The sequence below is a fragment of the Exserohilum turcica genome (genome assembly GCF_000359705.1).
Source record: "Exserohilum turcica Et28A unplaced genomic scaffold SETTUscaffold_9, whole genome shotgun sequence".
Taxonomy (NCBI): Eukaryota; Fungi; Ascomycota; class Dothideomycetes; order Pleosporales; family Pleosporaceae; genus Exserohilum; species Exserohilum turcicum.
In genome coordinates, this window is record NW_007360310.1 from 193,858 (window position 1) to 214,056 (window position 20,199).

Genomic DNA, 20,199 nt, shown 5'->3' on the forward strand with positions numbered 1-20,199 from the left:
GCACAAGAAGGCTTTTCAAAGCTTATTAAAGGGGCTGAGGAGATGCTACATGAGAATGTGCTTATGAAGGCCCGCGTACGAGAGCTTGAAGAGCAACTAGCAGAGGTAACAAAGCGCCGAGGGCGTAAAAGAAAGCGGATTCAGACAGGCGGGACACTAGAATTTGGTGCAGGAGCATCGCAGGCAGCTGAAAGTGCTTCTACTAGTCGTATAATATCAAAGAAAGCGCGTGGTGGGGGTAGTCAAGAAAAGGCCCAGCCAGGTCAACGGCACTGTGGAATCTGTGGGAGAGTGGGCCATAACGCCCGTACGTGCCAAAAAGATGTAGAAGAAGATTCTATGTTAGATGCAAGTGAGTCGTACGAAGCATCTATAGCTAGTGTAGAGTAATTCAAGTTTTCATATGTGATGTTCGCGATGCCAAGAAAAAGTGGCACACTCGGTGGGGTGGCACTCTCGGTGGTGGAATACGTTATACATATACATATACATATATATAACTACAAAAAGTTGAATACAAGACATGGTTAGAAGACTCAACGTCTACTTGAAACAAGGCATTGGATACACATGACGTGATGGAAGTAAATGCATGGATTCAACTTTGAAAAACTCAGTTTGTTTCAACGATAGGGGTATATAAACATTTTTAGGCATTGGCTCTCATCAAGAGAAGGCAATCATTACACACACGTGAGTACATACGGACGTCATCGACGTGTTACAAAAAAAAATGGAAGAACAAGCAAGCTCAATAAGCAGCCAAGGCGACACAGGGCCATTGGGCTGATGAGAACTTAGAAGATGCGGTGCATGAAACGCCTCCATGCGGGCCAAGTGGCAACCATGGCGCGCTCCTTGTTGATGTAGTCCCAGTCAAGCTCACGGCGGCCAGTGTCGACGTCCATCTGAGCGGTGCGGAGCCATCCCTCGCGCTTCCAGAAGTAGCCAGCGAGCCAGAAGGCGCCAACAACAAAGATGGCGAGGTAGGCCTCGAAGAAGTCGGTGGCAGTACCAGTCTTCTTGCCCTTGGGTAGGCCGAGAGGAGAGACGGCAGTGTAGAACTAATGGTCATGTTAGTTTTGGTACTGATCAAGTAGGATTGTGAGAGTCTTCTTACCTGAGCAATCAAGACAATGACAATGATGCCGAGGCCGATCCAGGAGCCGATGACGCCACCGGCAGCCCTGAAAGGAATCTCATCCAGAGTGTGTCCGTGGTAGGCCCAAGCCTTGCGGAAGCGAATGTGGGCCAAGCAGATGGAGCCCCATGTGAAGAGGGCAGCGAGACCGGACAAGGCGACAAACCAGTTGAAGATGGTAGCACCAGTAGCAGCCAAGTTCATGTAGGCAAGGGGACCCCACATGAGAACGAAGAAGACGGACCAGAGAGGACGTCCAGCACGGTCAACGTAGGTGAAGAACTTGGGAGCGTAACCCTGCTCAGCAAGGGCGGTAAGAGTACGGGAACCACCGTAGACACCAGACAGACCAATGGAGATGACTGAGACGAGAATGACGACGTTCATGAAGCTGTCGAAGCCCTTGAGACCAGCATTCTTACCGGCAATGACAAAGGGCGAGGTGTTGGCATCGCTGGAAGAACCGAGCAGGCGGGGGTCGGTGTGCTCGACAAGCAGACCGATAAAGGTGAGACCGAGAACGTAGAAGAGGGTGATACGCCAGAAGACTTGTCGGATAGCACCAGGAAGAGACTGGAGGGGGTTCTTTGTTTCGGCAGCAGCCAGACCAACCAGCTCGGTACCGGAGAAGGAAAAGGCGGCAGTGACGAAGACACTGCAGAAACCCTTGAATCCGTTGGCAAAGGCACCCGGGTCGTACCAGGTGCGAGCACCCCAGTATTCACTGTACATGCCGCTCTTGGGGCCTCCGCCGCAAACGAGGACCAGGGCAATAATCATGAAGGCGACGGTGGCACCGAGTTTGATGCACGAGGACCAGAACTCTTCTTCGGCATATCCCAGAGTACCCCAGACGTTGATGATGCAAATGGCAAGCCAGAAGACGGTGATGAAGACGGCAACATTGACGCCTTTGGCACCTTCCCAATATTGCACCGTGAGACCAGCGACGAGCAATTCGAGCGGTAAGACAATGGCCCATTGGAAGACGTAGTTCCAGCCCATGGCGAAACCCCAGGAAGGATCAATAAAGCGAGTAGAGTACGTGTAGAAACCACCAGAGACGGGGTACATGACAGCGAGTTCACCAAGAGCGTAGACTGCAGGCGAGTGTTAGTGGGGTATAGATGGTAGTAGGCAGGTAGCGCACTTACCGACGTTGAAGATCATGATGCCCATGATGCTAAAGTCAATGAGGAGAGTAGCAGGGCCCTGTACATGGTGTGAGGAGGTCGTCTGAGAGAATCGAGGCGTGAGCCACTTACACCTTTGGCGAGAGCGCCACCGGAACCGACGAAGAAACCAGCACCAATGGATCCACCAATGGCAATCATGTGAAGATGGCGAGTCTTCATCGACTTGTCCAGGACGACGCCCGAGGCGCCCACAGGGCGGCGCTGGAAGGAGCGGAAGTTGAGACCGTTGCGGGTCATGAAGTCCTCCTGTTCGCGCCAGTCCTCGCCAGCGCCATCGTTGGCCGTCTCGACGGTGGGATGAGGGACAGCCGTCTTCTCATCCGGCGGCAGCGCCTTTTCGTGATCCATGATGGCGAGGTATGGAACAGCAGAGGGGGAGAGTCAAAGGGCAACAAGGAGACAAGGAGGAGAGGGGGACTCGAGCCGAGAGAGCCGAGACGCGAGGCTCTTTAATGCAAGTGCTGGATTAACACAAGAAGTGGTCGGGGAGGGGGGGAGAAATAGACATTTAACCACTCTCCAGCAGCAGCAACAGCAGGCGACCAGGAGCGCTCGCCTGGAGCCGATGGATTACACGACGCACGAGCCGACAGCTTGGCAGGCATCCGTGATAGGCATGCTACTGATAGGCGTGCGGGGGGCGTGGTTGGCTGGCAGCAGACGTGCACAAGAAGCGTTCGGCGTAGCAGGCAGGGCTAGCAGGGCGCCGGTGTTGGCACCCCGCGGCGGCTCTTGGGATTAGCTTGGGACCTCCCCACAAGAGCAAATCGGCCGGGTGGCGCAACCGCATCGAAGGGGCGACTCTGGTCAGCCGCCGTGTGCAGGCGGAGATTGCGCCCGATGCGGACTGATAACGACGTCGCTGGAGCGCATGCAGCGCGCTTCTAGCACGCTTTCTAGAAGGCCCATCTGGTCTTTGGCGGGCGGCGACGCCGGGTGCCTGAGTGGCGGCATGGAAGCCTTCCTTGTCAGCTGCCTGTCGGGGCCAGTCGCGCGGTGTCGATGGGGGGGAGGCCAAGCAGCGGGCGTTGTTATCAGGCGCCTAGTGGATGGGGATGAGTAATGGGCGCAATGGGCGCAATGGGGGGTGATGGATGGGTGGATGGGTCGATGGGTCGAGGGGTCGAGGGTCGAGGAGGGGAGGAGGAGAGGGGAGCATGTCTGGAGAAGAAGCACAAGCGTCTCACGTGGCTCCACCGCCATGTGCACCTGCCTGAAGCGGCCTAGCGCCCCGGCCGCCTGCTGGCTCGCCGTGCCTCGAGATGGTCGCTGGTCGGGTAGGCCGAGACGGGCATGCGCCAGCCATGGTAATACAGCCTCTCTCTTGGTGTATTGTCAGCCTGTGTCTATGTAGTAGTGTCTTGTGTACCGCAGGGCAGGGTGCGAGACACTCGCGACGTGTGCTTGGCTCGCCATATTACATACACACATGCTTACATAGGCACATGGCTATATACACATGTACATATACAATAGTAGCCGTTTCGGGAGTCGGCCCCTCTGCTGTGGTCACCAGCAAACACGACCACTATGACAACGGGCCCATGGACATTGGCTGCTTCATGACATGACTGATGAAGCCGAGCCTCTCCCCGGCCGGCGTGTGCCAGCTGTCTTGGGCGTAGGCTTTCCGCCCGCAGAAGCTTGCCTGGCTTGCGCATCTTGGACTCCCGATGCCGTGGCGGGCCACCCGCGGCCGCCGCCCAGCTGTGTTACTGTACGCCTAGATGGACGCCCTCTGCCTCTGCCTCTGCCTCACACGCATCCAGGCAGGACTGCACATGGAATACCGGCAACCCGGCAACCGCACGCGGTAGACGCGCAGGGCCCACCTTGTCGCCGTCGCTTTATCGCAGCCATTGTCAAATTGCAATTGCAAACGCTCGCTTGTCGGGAGAAGAGGGGGTGGCTAGCGCTGCTCCACTGATAACCAGCAGTCTAAGCGTTGCATTGGCATGTCATGTCTCTTTTCTTGTCATGGCGGCCGCTACGCCTGTTCTGGCACAGGCCCTTGGCACGCCCAATCTGCTGCCCTGCAAATACGACCCACGCCTGCGCTAGCCCGCGGCCCATGCTTCGCTCCATTCACCCACCACCGCCATGCACCCAACACCCATCCACTCATCCACCCTTCCACCCATCCACCCATCCACCCATCCATTCCTCTGCATCTGGCCCCCAGCCGCTCGACTGCCAGGCGCCGTGCCAATGCCCGGTTGCACCGAGTACACGGCTCTTGGCGCCCTCGAATCCGCCGAGAATAACGCCTGAAGCCTCTCCCCCCCAAGACCTGCACCTATCTGCTTCCGTCACTCATCACCACCAACCCTCCACCAGCATAGAATTGTGCACATTGCAAATGGCGCAGCACCTTACTCGACCCAAACATAAACAAGCCTCGCATTTCTGCCGGCTTGGTACGCCCCTCGTGCCAGGACTACCACTACCACTACCACCACTACTACCACTACCACCACTACTACCACTACCACCACTACTACCACTACCACCACTACTACCACCACCACCACCATCATCATCATCATCACCGTCGACGCCGCACACCTGTCCACCCCTCCCAACACACTGCGCCACCCGTTCATACTACATATGTGCATGCACCTCCGCGCCAATCACGCCCGCCCCACGATAATGCAGCGTAAGCGCATAACCACTCCAATCCCAGCAACCCTAACCTCCGCCTCGCATCCTGTGCTTCTGACCCATGGTTCTAGAAAAGACAGAAGAAAGAACGAAAAAAAAAGTCTATTCCAATTCCATCCTCTCTACCCAGCCAGGTCTCGCCATGGCCCCTCGGCTTTTCTTCGTCCCCCACCCCTCCCAAAGCGACATGCATACATAGACGTACATACATACACCAGCCCAGGCCCAAAACTTCTCTGCATCATGACTGACTAGCCCCGCACCCGCCCACTGGGATCCTCGGTCGCCTGAGAAGCTTCCTGGATGAGCGCTTGCCCTCGTCTGCATGCACGCCTTTTTCGCCCAACAGGCGTCCCATTAGCCTCTTGATCCTCCACTTGCCGTCACCGCCATGCGTGCGCGACTCATGCTCGACACCAACGCCTACTACTACTACTTCCATGTCCCTCTGCCTCTTCAGAAACAAGAACGGGCACAATTCTCGTCGCGTTGCCTCCTTCGCCCTGCTCTTTCTCGTTGCCATATCCCCGACCACGTCGCACATTTGCGTCTCGATGTCGTGAGCGGGGCAAGGCGGCGCCGTGCGGGGATGCATGAACCGCGGCCATGGTGAAGGAGACGCCGGCAAGAGCAAGGTTGCCCTCGTACACGTGGGCGACACGGCCTGATCAAACAGAGTCAATGGAGATGCCGGAAGCAGCGGCAATGCTCTGTGAAAGATGCCGTGACCGTAGCCGTCGCTCTCGCTGCCCGTCTGTGGCGGTTTCAGAAACGGATTCACAGGCGACTAGGGCAACAGCGTCAAGGGCCATGGCGTGTCGGCATCCCAGAAAGACAAGGCTGCTGGTATAGGTGGTTGTGGTTGTACATTCTCTTCCTGGCTTGGTGCTTTCCATGTCGGTGGATACGTCGCACGTCGTTGTGCCCGAGGCTGAGCTGCACGTCCATTGGTTGCCGAGGTACGTATGTTGGTTGATCCTGGTTGTGCCATGTTGCTGTACACTCTTGAAACTCTAGTTTGGCGTTACTTATCCATCCACCTAATAACAACAACAACAACAACAACACCACCACCACCACCAACAAGGACCTGGCCTGGGACTGCATGTGCCATTTATTCATCATGTCTGTAACATGCTCTGTAGCATGCACGCACTCACCCTCGACAAAGACATGTCCGTCCTCTGCTGCACCCTCCAACCTGCACTCCATCTTCTCGACCACGCCTACATGTGAACACAAATCCTCCGTTTCACCACTCGCATGACACTGAAACCCATTCTCCCCACACAACTATCCCCCCCCCCATCACACCACTCCACGTGTCCATGCTTAAGACACAACCCAAGACACAACCCAAGACACTTCAGCCATCTTGCTCACCACCATCGACCATCACTGCCAAATAACCCGCCACTTTTTGCACATGGACACATTCTGAGCATCGAGAAAGTCGCCTTTACTACTATTTGCACAGACAGACTTGACCCTCTTCCATCTACCCCGACATCCCCGCAATGTATCTAATACTGTCTACATCAGAATACACACACATCTTCACCAACCCTTCTGCTTCCATGCAATGCACCACTCGACCCTACATAGTCTTGGCGCCCTTGTACCTGCCTGTCTTCAGGTTGAAAGCGCGCTGGTCCTTGAGCCATCGCCTGTACCCCGCCACGCTTCCAATCTTCTCGCCATAGTAGTCTGGCGGTGGGTTTGCAAGCGACGACGCAGTAGGATCAACGCGGTGGCGCTTGATACGGTTGAAAAAAGCAGAGTCCTTCTGTATCACCGCAACAGGGCATTAGCGCTCCATGATTCCCATGTGTAGACAAACCGCATCAGCCACTTACCCTTGTGAATTCGGTAATCACGCCCCGGTAGGCCAGATTGAAAACCTGGTTGCCGAAAATAGGGCCAATGAGCCAGCCCACGCCCATCATGCCCAGCGTGCTCAGGCCCATGAGCATCAACGGGTCGAAGCCGCCCAGCTGAGCAGAGAGCGTCGCGTCATAGCCATTGTTGATCATCGTCGTAAGACCAAAGTACGTCACGCCCACTGCGCCCATGCCCGAGCACGCCTGGCCAATTCTCCGGCGCGTTCGCCTCAGCGCGAAGAAAGCGTCCCACGTCAGTTGGGGTTGCGCACTGCCTGGCGAATTGTTGACTGCGGGCTGCGCTGGCGCAGTCGACGCACACCGCACCGGCCATGGAATCCTGCTGGCCAGTCGGTTGCATGAGGCTGCGGCGGGGCGATTGCGCTGCTGCTGAGCGAGCGGGCTCGGTCGTGTGCATGTCGAAAACGAAGCCATTGCGCCCGACGACGAGGGCGCGAGTATGCCAGGCGGAAAGCGACTTGCCAAGGCCCTCGCGGGGCACAAGGCACTCCGTGAGAGCATGCTGGAGGTGTGTGTGTGTGTGTGTGTGCGTGTGCCTGTGCCTGTGCCTGTGTATATGTGGTCGTGTGGCCGCGAGCGTGCACCGCGAACTTTCGGTTTCGATGTTGCAGTAACTTACTAAGTAGTAGCTGCCAGAAACACGGCCTTGGCGACTGTGGAGAAGCGGCGTTTGGCACTTGTTCCGAACAAGACAAACAACGGTTGCAGTCATGCAATGGCAGTCAGCGAGGTGCTGGTGCTGGTGCCGGTGCCGGTCTGGGTGTTGGTGGTGTGCTCCCAGACGTCATTTCCACTCCAACGCTCCGAATTCGGCTGACTCATCCTGTGCGCGCATCTTCTCCACCCCTCTACCACATGCCTGTCACGACACTAATGCTTCTATGCGACGACAGCCTGATGTCACTGTCACTGTCGCCCAGCCTTCTAGCTTGCATCCACTAGCCAACGAAACGGTCCACTTGTGAAACTACTAGAAAGAGATGCATCATATCCTTCGCCCTCTGCAACCACGCTCCCCCGTCACATGATATCCATCAGCGACATCAGTGTCGGAGAATCGGGACATGTAGTCAGCGAAACTAGCCATGGTGCAAGACAGGCTGCTCAGAACCCAAAATCGTCATTACTAATATCATTGCGTTTTGCATCATCGGTTACTCTCATGGCCCTTGTTATTTCTCTCCAACCTCCAACTCTCCATAATTAATCAAGCAGTTAAAGTCTAAATGGTGCTGTGCATAACGCGCGAAGCGAAAACCATATCCACATTACAGCGCTCATGCCTCGTTGAAATACCGCATGAGCAGATAAAAACCCTGACATCTGCATCGTCAAACCACTGCCATGTTCCTTGCATCTTCACAAGGTAACGAGGCTTGCCAGAGATATGATATTAATGACAACTCACGACCTCCGCTCAAACTCCACAACCGCAGGCGCCAATGGACGAGAGAACAGACTCGAGTAGTCGGTGCCGACAATGTCCTTGCTGCCACCGATATTTCTAATCTTGAATTCGCGCACAAAGGCAACGAGGATGGTTTGAAGTTGGAGGTAGGCAAACTGCTCGCCGATGCACCGGTGTCGTCCAGCGCCAAATGGAAGGTAGGGTGAGTTTGTTCCCTTGGACACCACACCCCAGCCATAGTCGATTTTTTCATCGTCGCCATCGTCGCGCTCCTCGTCGTAGTTGTCTCCGTCCCATCGGTGCGGGTCCCAAAGAGCGGGATTGGCAAAGTAGGTATCGAGTTGGGCAGAGAAGCCGGGAGAAGACATGAGCGTGTGCGAAGTGGGAACAACGTAGTTTGTCCCATCAACAACAAGGGGCTGCTTGACCTTGCGCATGATGGAGTGGATGGGAGCGTGCAGGCGGAGAGTCTCCTTGATGACTTGGGCGTGAAGGTGCAGCTTGGGGAGGTCTTCGTAGGTTAGAGTAGGCAAGTCCTCGCCGAGGGCCGACTTTTGCTCAGCGAACAGCTCGTCGATAAGGGCAGGGTACTGGGCCAGGCGGAGCAGAATCCACGAGGCAGTCGACGATGACGAGTGCTGACCAGCCATGAGCAGAGCAATCATGATTCCTGCAATCTCGTGCTCGGGAATTTGTGTGCCGTCCTTGTATTTGCACTCCATCAGATGCCAAATCATGTCGTGTGAGTCCTTCTTCACACTGCCTGATCGTCGCTTGCGGACCACCTCAGAGTACAGCTGGATCATCGTCTCGCGAGCGTGGTCGCGGGCGCGGTTGTGGGGGAGCGGAGCCCAGGAGAGCATGAAATTGATGGGAGAGAAGCCCATGTCGAGGTCGTGGTATAGCTCGGCGAACTTGGAGTCGAACGACTTGCGGATTTCCTGGCCCTGAAGCGATCGGGAGGCCGTGTAGATGGTGAGTTCGGCCATGACCTTGGGTACGTTGAAAGTGCCCTTTTGTCCCTTGAACGCCTTGTGGCCCTTGAAGAAGTCTTCGCATTCTCGCGTGATGAGGTCAACGTAGGAGCGGAATGCCTCTTGGGTCAGGCCAAACTTGACAAACTGTCTTTGCGTTAATTGGTGTAAGCAAAGCATAGAGCGAGACGACGCACCTTCTTTTGCTCCATGAGCTTCGAGTTGGGACAGTCATAGACGACATCCTTGCCAAACACGGGCGTTGTGAGAGGCGAGTAGATCTCCTCGGCGTTGACATCCTTGAGCTTTCCGTTCAAAATAAAGTTGTTGCCGGTAGTGTCGAGGCAAACCGTCATCTTGCGGCCGAGGAGGATAAAGGTAAAAACATTGCCATACTGCTTGCGGTCAGCCATGGTGCCCCGGACGGCTGCGTCGGCAACAAACCTTCTTGTGGTTCGCAAAGAAGAAGGCATACGGATCCATGCCATAGGTAACAGTGCTGCCGATAACCGGCAGCCAATGGAAGACCATTGGTGGCTCATTGGGATTCTTCCACAGCAGCTGCTTCAGCACATTGAGCACGACGGACAGGAGGACAAAGGCGGCGAAGCCGGCCGCAACGACAAGGGGCGTGGACGAGTTGGAGGTGAAGTCGCCCACCGGGCCAGCAACAGTTGCGAAGACACCCATGATGCAACGAGCAAGAAGCTACGAGAGAAGCAAAGGGCGGGCGTGGGAATGTATGTAGAGGCAACGTTGACGGGGGACGCGCCTCAATAAATTTCCCCGACCAGCCTCAGGGCCGCGCAGGGGCTAGACAGCGTTTGGCCAATCACAAGGGCGGCGGTGCGCGTCGTACAGGGCCGCCTGTGAGTGGACCTCGCCTTCTTGGCAGGCACCGCTTGCGCTTCTCCTAGCCGCATCCCGCACGACACTGACACCATGGCACCATGGACAGGCCACGCAGAACCGCTGCCTCCCTGCTCGCCCACAGCACAGAGCGTGCATCGCGTCATCCGCCGCCCTCACCGCACTCGACGACGCTGTACCCGTCTCCATTTTGATTACGCTAGGCTTGCACCATGGCCCCTGGGCCGCGAAGAAGAGCCCCCTCCCCCTATAATTGTACATGTCTGGGCCTCTCCACACACTGCCGTAAACACCCATAACGCCCAAACTACGCCAAACGCTCCGCTCCGACGAGAAATCACTTGGGCAGCACGCTACTGCGGTGTCTTTGCTTTCTTGCTCACGGCCGATGCAAGGCTCTGGTCTGTTGCATAGCGAGAACCGTCCTCCTCTTCAGAGTACAGCGTCTGGTCACCTTTGCCGCCCATCTCCACGAACTCGTCAGGGTGTCGCTGCGCAGCAGGCTGCACCTCTGCAACGGCACGAGCCTTGGTGCTGGTCTTGGTACCGTTCTTCTCTGCCCCGTTCTTCTCGTACACCTTGACTGCATCCTGGCCTTCGGTTCCCTGGATGACACGCGATACCTTGACGTCGTTGATACTGCTGAGCATCGTGCGCTCCCGCTGCACTTTGCGCTTGGAAAAGTCCAGCTTGGAGATGGCGCCCGTCAAGCCGTCAGTACTATCATTGACGTTGATCTTGCCCTGCGTAGTCCATGGGTGCTCCAGACATTCGTCGATTGTGATTCGTTGCTCAACATCAACCGTGAGCATGCGGTCGATGAGGTCCAGTGCGGGGTCGCCCACAGAGTCCCAGTACGGTGAGGGATAGTCGAATCGGCCCAGCTTGATCTGCTGGGACAGCGTGTACGGGTTGTCGGCACTGTACAGCTCGTCTGAGAATGGAGGGAAACCACACAAGCAGATGTACAGGACAACTCCTAGTGACCAGACGTCGACAGCGCGCGTGTACCGGCGGTGATTCGAGTTTTCTAGAATCTCGGGCGCAACATCTATCATAATTAGCTTCAAATCAACATGCCGTGTAACGTGACGACATACATGATGGAGTGCCGCATCTGTCTGCGTTAGTATATAGGGCTGAGAGGTGGGTGATATATACTTACAGCGTAGTCGTAAACGACTCTTCGCCAATAATCTTGGCGAGACCAAAGTCGGCCAACTTGACAGAAAGGTTCTTGTCGGTGAGCAGAATGTTTTCGGGCTTGATGTCTCGATGTACAATGTTGCGCTCATGCTGTGCCATGTCAGCGCCGAATGAGACTTTAGACTGCCAGACTGTATAACTTACTAGGTACTTAACCGCCTGGAACAACTGCACAAAGACCCTGCGCGTTTCACTCTCGGTCAACTTCTGCTTCATCACGATCCAGTTGAATAATTCGCCCTCTGTTGCCAGCTCAAGGACCAGGTAGACCCCGTCGTCTTCGTCAAACGTGTCTTTGAGGCAAAGAAGTGCTGGATGGCTCACGCTCATGAGCACGGCAATCTCCTGCTGCAGACCCTCAACCTTTGACTTTTCATTGGGACCGCTCCGCTTCTCGAATTTCTTCACAGCATATCGTATGCCTGTCGCCTTTTCTGCGCAGAGGTACACGGATGCGAAATGGCCTTTGCCCAGCTGCTCTTGCATGGTATACTGCTGCCGGAACCGGTGTGTGTTGCGCTTGAGCGGGTATCGGAAGACAAAGCGGGCTTCGTCGAGAATGGCGATTTCGTCGCCTTCGCGCAACTCGCGTCGCTTGTTCCGTCCAACCAACGTGTCGTTGACAAAGGTTCCGTTGCCAGACAGGTCCTCGAGTACGGCGATAGCATCACCGCCTTTCTTCTCAGTGAAGAGCAGGCAATGTCGGTTCGAAACAGTGGGCGAGCCAAGGACCTTGTCTTGCACATGGTCAGAGAAGCGTCGCTACGCATGCATCGTTGGAGACTTACCGCACTCCCGGTGACGGCCGATCAAATATCCACCTGCTGGAATGCCGCGCTCTTGCTTCTCCTGCTCGTACTTTTCTTCCTGGCCCTTGAACTCGCCCTTGCTTACATGCTCTTTGCCGTTGGTCTGCGCAACCAGCGCACTGGGAACCGGGCATGCCTGTCGACGGCGCAGGACCATTACATCACCGCTGCTGCTGTCCATGGGCACCAAGTACCCCCACACCTCCTCGCCTTCCTCATCCTCGACAGCGTACGTCCGGCTTTCGGGCGGGTAGACGAATTGCGAAAAGGGCTGCGTGTCGGACGGCGGTGGCGAGGAGAGCCCGCCACGGACGGCCTGGCTGGGCGCACGGTTGGACGGAGGGCTCTGGGTGCCCTCTTTGGGTTCCTGCGAAGGCTCTCCAGTCGATTCCTTGTGAGTGACGGGCGAAGGCAGCGGGCCCTGCTTCAGGCGACTAGCGGTGGGAGGAGGCGACAGGCGGGTCCTCTTTGGGTCTGCTTCCTCGCCCTGAGACAACTGTCGCGATCACAGTGTTAGCACTGCCATGCCATGGGCGGGCCGGTACGCCAGCAGCTTGGCGACAGGAGACATACGCGGCTTCGCTTGAGTTGGCTTTTCTCACTTTGCGCCGGCATCTTGACAAGGGCAAACGGGTCGTGGGTCGAGACGGCGAAGGGTCAATGCGGACGGCGTGGTGTGGCCGTACCTAGGTGAGCATGGTGTTGCAAGTGGTAGTGGAATCGAGTAAGACGGCAGAGGGCTTGGGGGGCGGGGAGGCGCGCCGCTAAGCTACACTGAGGATGAAGACGCTCAGCTGCCTGGAGATGTCGGCAGGGCTGGGTCCAGGCAGCCAAGCCCTGCGCGCCGGGGAACAGGCACAGGGGGACACCCGCCCCCGGTCCATGTGCGCTGCCACTGCTGCCAGACACACTGACATCACTGGCCCGGAGCAGCTCCCCGCCTCTCTTCCTACTACCACTACTACTACATCCAACCATTCATCCACCGGTACACAGGCAGCCTCTTTTCCTACACTACTCACGCCGGCTTCGACTACTCCAGCAGCACCGGCACCAGCACCAGCATTCAAGCCCAGGGGGGGCTGCCTGGGGGGTTGCTTGGCACGCCCGGAGAGCCCATCGCCAAAGACGATGCCACCAGCCTTTCCGCACCTTACCGACGCTGAATTCGAACAAGGCTGCGATGATCTGGTGCGCAGGTTCCACCAGAGGCGCAGCATGCAGAAAGAGTGGCTGTCTGTGGAGAAGATGCACCGAAATGGGTCCGTGGTGCTCACCATCACCAAACACCTTACGCGAGACACAGATGCCGCCACCACGGGCAAAGACGCCGTGGAAGAGGACGACGTGGCCGAGGACGACGAGGTGCGTTGGCCATCTGGCGTGCGAGGCAGAACACAGCACTCATCGAGGCAGGGCGCTCTTCACGAGCCTCGAGGGCCCGTCGCGATCATCCAATACGACGTCATCCGTTCTCCAATCTACCAGGTCCCTGTGCTGTATTTCGGCATTCATGACCCGGAGCATCGGTATCCGCCCACAATGACGACTCTGTATGAGCATCTTGTCTCGCCCCATTTCAGGCCCCAGGCGCAGAATGCAGGCGTCATTGGAGGCATCACAATCGCAGTATGACTGGCTAGGCACCGAACGCCAAACGCAAAAATACGCCCCCGAACTTACTTCTTCATAGAACCACCCAGTAACCGACAGACCGCAATTCTTCATCCACCCTTGTCAAACTGCCCAAGTCATGGAAGCGAGTGTCCCTAGTCAGACGACAGCCGAACAATATCTCATAGCCTGGATCGGCGCCGTGGGCAAGAGTGTAGGCCTGAATTTACCCTTGGCACTCGCCAAAGACTGCCAGTGATGCATCAATGTGCCTATGTCATTGTACATGGTTTACAGGCGGGTGAAAGAGCATAATAGTACAGCAACTACAGTCGCATTCGCACACTCGCCCTCTCCAGCTCTCCAATGTTGCCCATGCCCGCTAAGCTCCACTTCTCCGTCACGAACCCTTCATCAACTCGGTGTCTCAACATACCACTCTCAGCGTAGTATTCCATGATTGACCGGGCTTCCTCCTTGCTCAATCCACCCACCTTGATTATGTCAAAGTCTTGTGAGTCGTTGGTGAGACCCTTGAGGGCCTCCATGACGCGGCCGTCTACACTCTTGTACGGGTTCCATTGCGGAATGTTTTCTGCTGATGTCTTGCGGGCCTGAGCGACCTCGATACAAAATTCGAGTGCGGGAGATGTGGGTGAGTTTGATTGTGACGTTGCTCCAAGAACCACTCCGCCGTTGGGAAGTTTCTTTTGGCCCGAGAGGTGGTCCACAAAATGCCGGACAAGCGTCAGATCGTGGGCGTGGATAGGCTTTACTTCTGCAGATAAGTACTGGGAATTGCGCATAATATGCGACAGTCCGTCCAGCGCAATGAGAATCGGGGGGCGGCCAGGCAGTGACAACTCGTTCCAGAGCGCAACAAAGACTGGCCAGGATGCCTCGGGGTTGGCCATGCCGAGTGCCACCAGCTCTTTTAGTGTTGCTTTCTCAGGAAGCGGGAGGGGAAGATTGGGCTTGGTGCCAAGTGTCGTGGCCGCGAGGAAAGCGCCATTGGCCTTGAGGATTTGCTGGAGAAGGTTGGCTGTGTATGTTTCCTGGGTGTATTGTAACGGCTGCGAGTCCGGAAGAGGAGCGTATTCTGTGTGTGCATTGACAAGATCCTGGGCTAGGACATTGTCAGCAGGATTCCCGACTCCTCGAGTTGCACTGCATACCTTCTGGAAAGTTGATCACAAACCAGTCCCGTAGGAAGCCCATTGCCAGGGCCTGGAGCAATAGAGTACTCTTCCCACTCATTCTCTCGCCGCACAAGATCCTCTGTACCGTCTTCTTCTGCTGTCCGCTTGCCGAGTCTTCCACCTCCTTGAAGAGCCGTGCAAGTTGGATTGCTTCCTTCCTCATCAACACAGCTGGCCGTCGGAAGAGGCTCCATCCTTGCGTCGTCTTGAAAGCCTCAACGGCCCTCAATGCGTCCACAACCTTTTCCTGCGGCAGCCCCATGACCTTGCCTTCGTTCTTCTCGCTGAGGACGTTTTCCTTGCTCAGGTCTTGCAGCGAAGACACCTCCAGTGCGTTGTCGTTGCTGAGAACGATGCGCTTGCGTTGGGCTTTCCGTTCGCCCTGGGCTGGTCTCTTGCCCGTGTCACTCGCGCCTGGCGCCTTCTTGCCCTTCTTGGTGTTGAGCGACTTGACTCCCTTCTTGGGGGCGGCTGCGAGGCCCTTCTTCTTGGCTACTACGGCATGGCGCGCGGCGGATGTGGAAAAGCAGGCGATGTGCGGGCGTAGTATGCGCGGCAGGGCAGCCGTGTGAGCGGTGGTAGCATCAAGCGACAGCTGGGAAAAGCTTCGCAAGCATGCTGAAGGTGGCATGGCAGGCCAATGACGCTCAGGCCCTCCGCAATTGACGACTTGGTGGTGCTGAAGACGAATTCTGTCATGCTCAGCCATCTCGGAGGTCCGCCGCCCGTGCACGGACCCAGACTGGCCCCAAAAATTATTCTGAACTTTTGGTCCTGCGCGCAAACTGGACCTTTTCCGCATATCACAACCAAACACCAAAAATCAGCAAACAATGGCAGACGTTGACATGGACGGCGGCGTCGCCTTGGACGTTACTTCGCCCACGCAATCACAGCTCGCCGACGAGATCAACGGAGGCGCCATGGACGTCGTGTCTCCAGCTTTCAATGGCGCAGCATCCGTCGCCGACTCCACCGTCTCAAGCCGACTGTAGGTCATGGATTTTGCGTGCCATAGAGCCTACGCTTGCTAATCCAATCTTAGTCCGGTCACCGTCAACAAGCCCACGCCTTTTACCTTTGACCTGGGAAATCTGCTCGCAAACGACCCAAACCCTGTGCCTGCTGGCGCCGATGAAGAGACGCTCGCAGCCACTGCCCGCGATGCCGCCCAAGCACTCGTCAACCAGCTCCTATCTACCTGCCAGGTCAAGTCAACCACCGAGGGCGTCCACCTCCTACTGCCTGCACCTACCACGCCTCTACCCCGCGAGAAGCCTATTCCCGCCGCCAAGGAGCCCACAAAGTGGGAGAAGTTCGCTGCCAAGAAGGGAATCAAGAAACAGAAGCGTGACAGCAACTTGGTCTATGATGAGACAAAGGGCGAATGGGTACCCAAGTGGGGCTACAAGGGCAAGAACAAGGATGGTGAAAACGATTGGCTGGTCGAAGTTGATGAGAAGAAGGAGCAGGCTACGGGCGAGGCTCACGACAAGAGGGCAGACAGCCGCAAGGAGCGCAAGGAGAGGATTCGCAGGAACGAGAGGAAGCAGCGCGCAAACGAGATCAAGGCTCGAAAGACTGGTGTGTGAGCTCAAACGCTTCGACCTTGCATGAGCTTGCAGATGCCCATGAAGGTTTCTTCTCCTACGATTTGCATTGGGCGGCGTTTCGTCACGACATTTGATCCCGTTTTACAGAGCCTGGGTGAACCAAAATCAGCTCAAGCCTATGTACCTTCTTTTTCCAACATGCCGCTCGCGCACACTATACGATGGTGTTTTTAGGTTCGGGAAAAAAGTCAATCAATCAAATATTTTTATTTGTTTCACGAGTAGTTTCGACTTGATCACGTAGCTGATTTCTCAATCGATGTGATAGCGAGGCCTCATACCGACGGTATATTTTAATACCTGCTTTGCAATCTCAAGTATGGCAAAAAAAATACTGTATACTTATAATATCATGACCGCCGAGGTATCTACAAAGTGTACAGGAAGTCTGGCCTCCGATCTCCCATCTCTGAAATCTCGTGCTCACTCTTACCCTCAACCCAGCTATCCCGTTCGCCGTTTCGCCGTTTCGCCGTTTCTTATTCTCCCTAGCCAGCAAAAAGCGCGTGACGATGCTGCCACCAAAAAGCCACAGAGTAAGATATGCTATGACAACACCGTGGCCGAGGAAATATCGCGGTTTATCTTTGCTGCGGTAAATGTTTGATGACACCACGCCATTGATGTTGCCCCAGCCGATGACGAAGCCGAGAGTTACGCCACGCTTGTATACACCTTCGGAATTGTTGGCGGCCCAGGTGACAGTATTTGATATGGTAGCTGGCGCATGTCAGCACAGGGGCCTTCTTTTCCTTACCCGTTTGTGATGAAAGGGATACTTACGATATATGCCTATGGCGCCGAGGAAGGTTCCAGCGTACTGGACGTGTGGATTGCCAGAGGCAAGCAGCATGGTGAAACCGACGATGCCGAATACAGAAATGAAGATGTTGCAGTAGCCTCGTTGCTGTGTGCGGTCTGCAATATAGCCAACTGCAACTGTTACCACGGCAGCGACAGCATAAGGCGGTACGGAGAGCAGATTTGCCGTGGTGGATTTGTAACCTAGGCCGCCAATGATAGATGGCAGGAAGAGGCTAAAGGCGTACAGCGAGCCGTCGGCTCCCATGTAGATGACGGCATAAGCGAGGGTTTTCCAGTCTTTGACCGACTGCCAGAAGTACTTCATCTGAAAGTCTTCATGGCCAGATGAGGCTTGATTGTCGGAGCGGAGGCGTCTCAGGACGCGTGCACGGTCATCCGGAGAGAGAAAAGTCGCTTCAGCAGGAAAGTCGTGTACCATCCAATACGAAGCAATGCCGACCAAGATCGTAGTCAGGCCTTCAAGGATCTGCTCATTGTTAGTGAACTCGGAGCCTGGCTATAACGTCACTATGCGTTTTGGATTGAGCTTACAAAGATCCAGGCCCAGCCGGGTTTTCCACCCACGCCACCCATCTGAGCGATACCAGCGGCGAGGAGCCCACCAAAGCTGCCAGCGAGTGCTGCGGCGGAGAAAAATATAGCAGCGCGGATTCCAAACTCGGAACGCTTATACCAACAACTGAGATAGTAATTGACACCCGGGAACAATCCAGCCTCGGCCACACCGAGCCACCATCGCTATGAGATTTGTTAGCTGATCCGGGCCAAGTGCGTGTAAGTAATTTCCAGCAGCGTCAGACTTACGGCTGTCATGAGGCCTGCATAGTTGTGTACCAGCCCCATGCACGTCATGCAGATCCCCCACCATACCATGATGATGGGCAAAAACACACTGGGCCTCAACTTTTTGAGCAACACATTGGTGAGAGGCTCAAACACGGAGTAGCTAACGAAGAAAATGGTCAAGCTGTTGTTGTACTGGGTGTTGGTTATGCCAAGGTCTTCTTGCAGGCCGTCAACCTTTGCATTGCCAATGTTTGTACGGTCAAGGAAGGAAATCAGATAGAGGAACGAGAGCCAGGGAATGAGGCGTAGGTCGAGCTTGCGAACCAGCTTTTTGTCCTAGATAGTGCCCAGTGTTAGCGGTGTTGCAGGGAGACATGGCAGAGATGTTTTACCTCTGCAGCACGCTCTTCTTCGCTAAGACCAGCATCTGGATCTGGCAAGTTCTCAATTGTGTTGATGTGTTTGGTGGACTCGACCTGTTCTTTGCCAATGTCTTTTTCTTCACTCAGCCGGTCGAGTGTGTGTTCTCCTGTGGCTGCCATTCTGCTAACAGCAGGCGTTCTGAGAGTCGAGTGACCAAGTAGAAAGGTAAGTATCGACAAGCGAAGAAGCGATTGTCGGGAGATGCAGAGTGACCAGAATGCAGGAACGCCGCTCGTATCGTGCTGCTAGTAGCCCAAAGTGTAGCGTGCCTTTGAAAATCAGGTCCTGCTCGTCAACCGTGGGACTGGGGGCTTTTTCATGCCGGGAACCCCTTCTGATGAGCCAGGCCAGCCTTTCTTAAGCATCCATCTGTCCATCGGAGAAGACGCCGGGCTGGGGCAGCTCTTCCCGAGGTTATGACGCTGCGTTAGTCCCCTGCAACATGTTGCATCCTATAGGTGTGGGCGACTGATGTGCGTTATCTAGAGGTTGGACAGCCCCCCACACCCACTGCCTAGCGTCACCCTCACAGGCTCTTACCTAACAAAGTTGCTTCAGCGGGGCATGCGGCAAGTCGAAGGCTGCACCCAAGGGCACAGTGTTGCGGGATTTTGTCCAAAGTTGCATGTTAGCAATGACGCCGAAGTATAGGTACCTAATGCCTAAGTAGTGGTCAGTTCCCCGTCGAACAAAACCTCCATGACCAAGATACTCTGGCAATGGGCCGTGGCAATGCAATGTAACGCACCTTGATCAAGTAGCCCCACCGCACGCTCGGGGCGAAATCCACAGGTCGGATCAAATTGGATGGCGAGTCATGGCGCGGCGTGAAGAGCGTAGAAGCAAGCTTGTAGATGCATGAAGGTTGCGGGGCGGGAGATGCGGGGTGTGCTAGCCCGCCAAGGCCGTCCTTAGTGAGCGTGTGCTAAGTAAGCTCCCACAAGCGTGGTGCTTATCCCGCCCATAATACGCTTTTCTATGACATGCACAGGTGCCGCACATGTGCATGCTGATTCAGCGCCAAGGCTGCGGAGACGGAGAAGATGCGTTGACTGGCGCACGGCTGAACGGATACAGCATGGCAGTGGGAGTGGGAGCGCACTGTTGCTGTCGCCGTTGGCCATGATGCTCTGGCGGGCGCTGCTATAGCGCCAGGGGTCCCTCTTTTTTTTTTACACCATCCGCTGCCAAACCCAATGCTCCATTCGGGCCGAGCCAACTGCACATACTTAACATCAGCCGCCTCGTGATCAGCATCAAGGCGGGGTCGGTACCCTCGCCAATTGGCCCCTCGTAGCCATTGTGTATGTACGTATGCAGTAGTACCTAGCATTCTTGGAGGCTTCTCCGAGGCCTCTTTGGTGGTAACCCCGACATGCTCTTCTGCTGCTTTTCCTGCCAGGTCGACACCAGCCCGTCCTGAAACAGCATACTATTAAGCCCTGCGTCCAACTCGTTTCCATCCAGCTGCTGCGCATCTCATTCTTCGTCTTTATACCGATCGATCGCCGCACAGTCCAGCAGTATCCGCACCATGCTAGAACGCAAGCCGCGAGATGCTGCAATGGCG

The 20,199-nt window shown here is 55.8% G+C and overlaps 8 protein-coding genes across 8 annotated transcripts; 2 read left to right on the top strand and 6 right to left on the bottom strand.

The window, feature by feature from the left end:
• Positions 1–471: 471 nt before the first annotated feature.
• Positions 472–2,791, bottom strand: SETTUDRAFT_166173 (uncharacterized protein). Its single transcript, XM_008033161.1, has 4 exons — positions 2,407–2,791; positions 2,296–2,353; positions 1,121–2,241; positions 472–1,064 (listed from the first exon to the last, which is right to left on the bottom strand). The coding sequence occupies exons 1-4, from the start codon at positions 2,683–2,685 to the stop codon at positions 798–800; spliced, it is 1,725 nt and encodes a 574-aa protein (XP_008031352.1). The 5' UTR covers positions 2,686–2,791; the 3' UTR covers positions 472–797.
• Positions 2,792–6,197: 3,406 nt separating this feature from the next.
• SETTUDRAFT_166174 (uncharacterized protein) lies at positions 6,198–7,629 on the bottom strand. The gene is made up of 2 exons (XM_008033162.1): positions 6,858–7,629; positions 6,198–6,787 (listed from the first exon to the last, which is right to left on the bottom strand). The coding sequence occupies exons 1-2, from the start codon at positions 7,401–7,403 to the stop codon at positions 6,599–6,601; spliced, it is 735 nt and encodes a 244-aa protein (XP_008031353.1). The 5' UTR covers positions 7,404–7,629; the 3' UTR covers positions 6,198–6,598.
• Positions 7,630–8,306: 677 nt separating this feature from the next.
• SETTUDRAFT_35638 (uncharacterized protein) lies at positions 8,307–9,974 on the bottom strand (the record flags this gene model as incomplete). The annotated part of the gene is made up of 3 exons (XM_008033047.1): positions 8,307–9,431; positions 9,482–9,679; positions 9,729–9,974. The coding sequence occupies 3 exons, from the start codon at positions 9,972–9,974 to the stop codon at positions 8,307–8,309; spliced, it is 1,569 nt and encodes a 522-aa protein (XP_008031238.1).
• Positions 9,975–10,507: 533 nt separating this feature from the next.
• SETTUDRAFT_24230 (uncharacterized protein) lies at positions 10,508–12,784 on the bottom strand (the record flags this gene model as incomplete). Its single annotated transcript, XM_008032967.1, has 6 exons — positions 10,508–11,205; positions 11,255–11,271; positions 11,320–11,450; positions 11,505–12,097; positions 12,149–12,665; positions 12,743–12,784. The coding sequence occupies 6 exons, from the start codon at positions 12,782–12,784 to the stop codon at positions 10,508–10,510; spliced, it is 1,998 nt and encodes a 665-aa protein (XP_008031158.1).
• A 516-nt stretch (positions 12,785–13,300) lies between these two features.
• On the top strand, positions 13,301–14,030 carry SETTUDRAFT_60514 (uncharacterized protein; the record flags this gene model as incomplete). The annotated part of the gene is made up of 3 exons (XM_008033129.1): positions 13,301–13,534; positions 13,586–13,798; positions 13,863–14,030. Coding segments are annotated over 3 exons (615 nt in total), but the record flags the coding sequence as incomplete, so codon positions are not given.
• Positions 14,005–15,642, bottom strand: SETTUDRAFT_166179 (uncharacterized protein). Its single transcript, XM_008033163.1, has 2 exons — positions 14,959–15,642; positions 14,005–14,909 (listed from the first exon to the last, which is right to left on the bottom strand). The coding sequence occupies exons 1-2, from the start codon at positions 15,611–15,613 to the stop codon at positions 14,110–14,112; spliced, it is 1,455 nt and encodes a 484-aa protein (XP_008031354.1). The 5' UTR covers positions 15,614–15,642; the 3' UTR covers positions 14,005–14,109.
• A 173-nt stretch (positions 15,643–15,815) lies between these two features.
• On the top strand, positions 15,816–16,811 carry SETTUDRAFT_44626 (uncharacterized protein; the record flags this gene model as incomplete). The annotated part of the gene is made up of 2 exons (XM_008033095.1): positions 15,816–15,973; positions 16,028–16,811. The coding sequence occupies 2 exons, from the start codon at positions 15,816–15,818 to the stop codon at positions 16,572–16,574; spliced, it is 705 nt and encodes a 234-aa protein (XP_008031286.1). The 3' UTR covers positions 16,575–16,811.
• A 152-nt stretch (positions 16,812–16,963) lies between these two features.
• Positions 16,964–19,174, bottom strand: SETTUDRAFT_174436 (uncharacterized protein; the record flags this gene model as incomplete). The annotated part of the gene is made up of 6 exons (XM_008033164.1): positions 18,599–19,174; positions 18,225–18,542; positions 17,952–18,158; positions 17,379–17,886; positions 17,107–17,315; positions 16,964–17,029 (listed from the first exon to the last, which is right to left on the bottom strand). Exons 1-6 carry the CDS (start codon positions 18,746–18,748, stop codon positions 16,964–16,966), a joined length of 1,458 nt encoding a protein of 485 aa, XP_008031355.1. The 5' UTR covers positions 18,749–19,174.
• Positions 19,175–20,199: the final 1,025 nt, after the last annotated feature.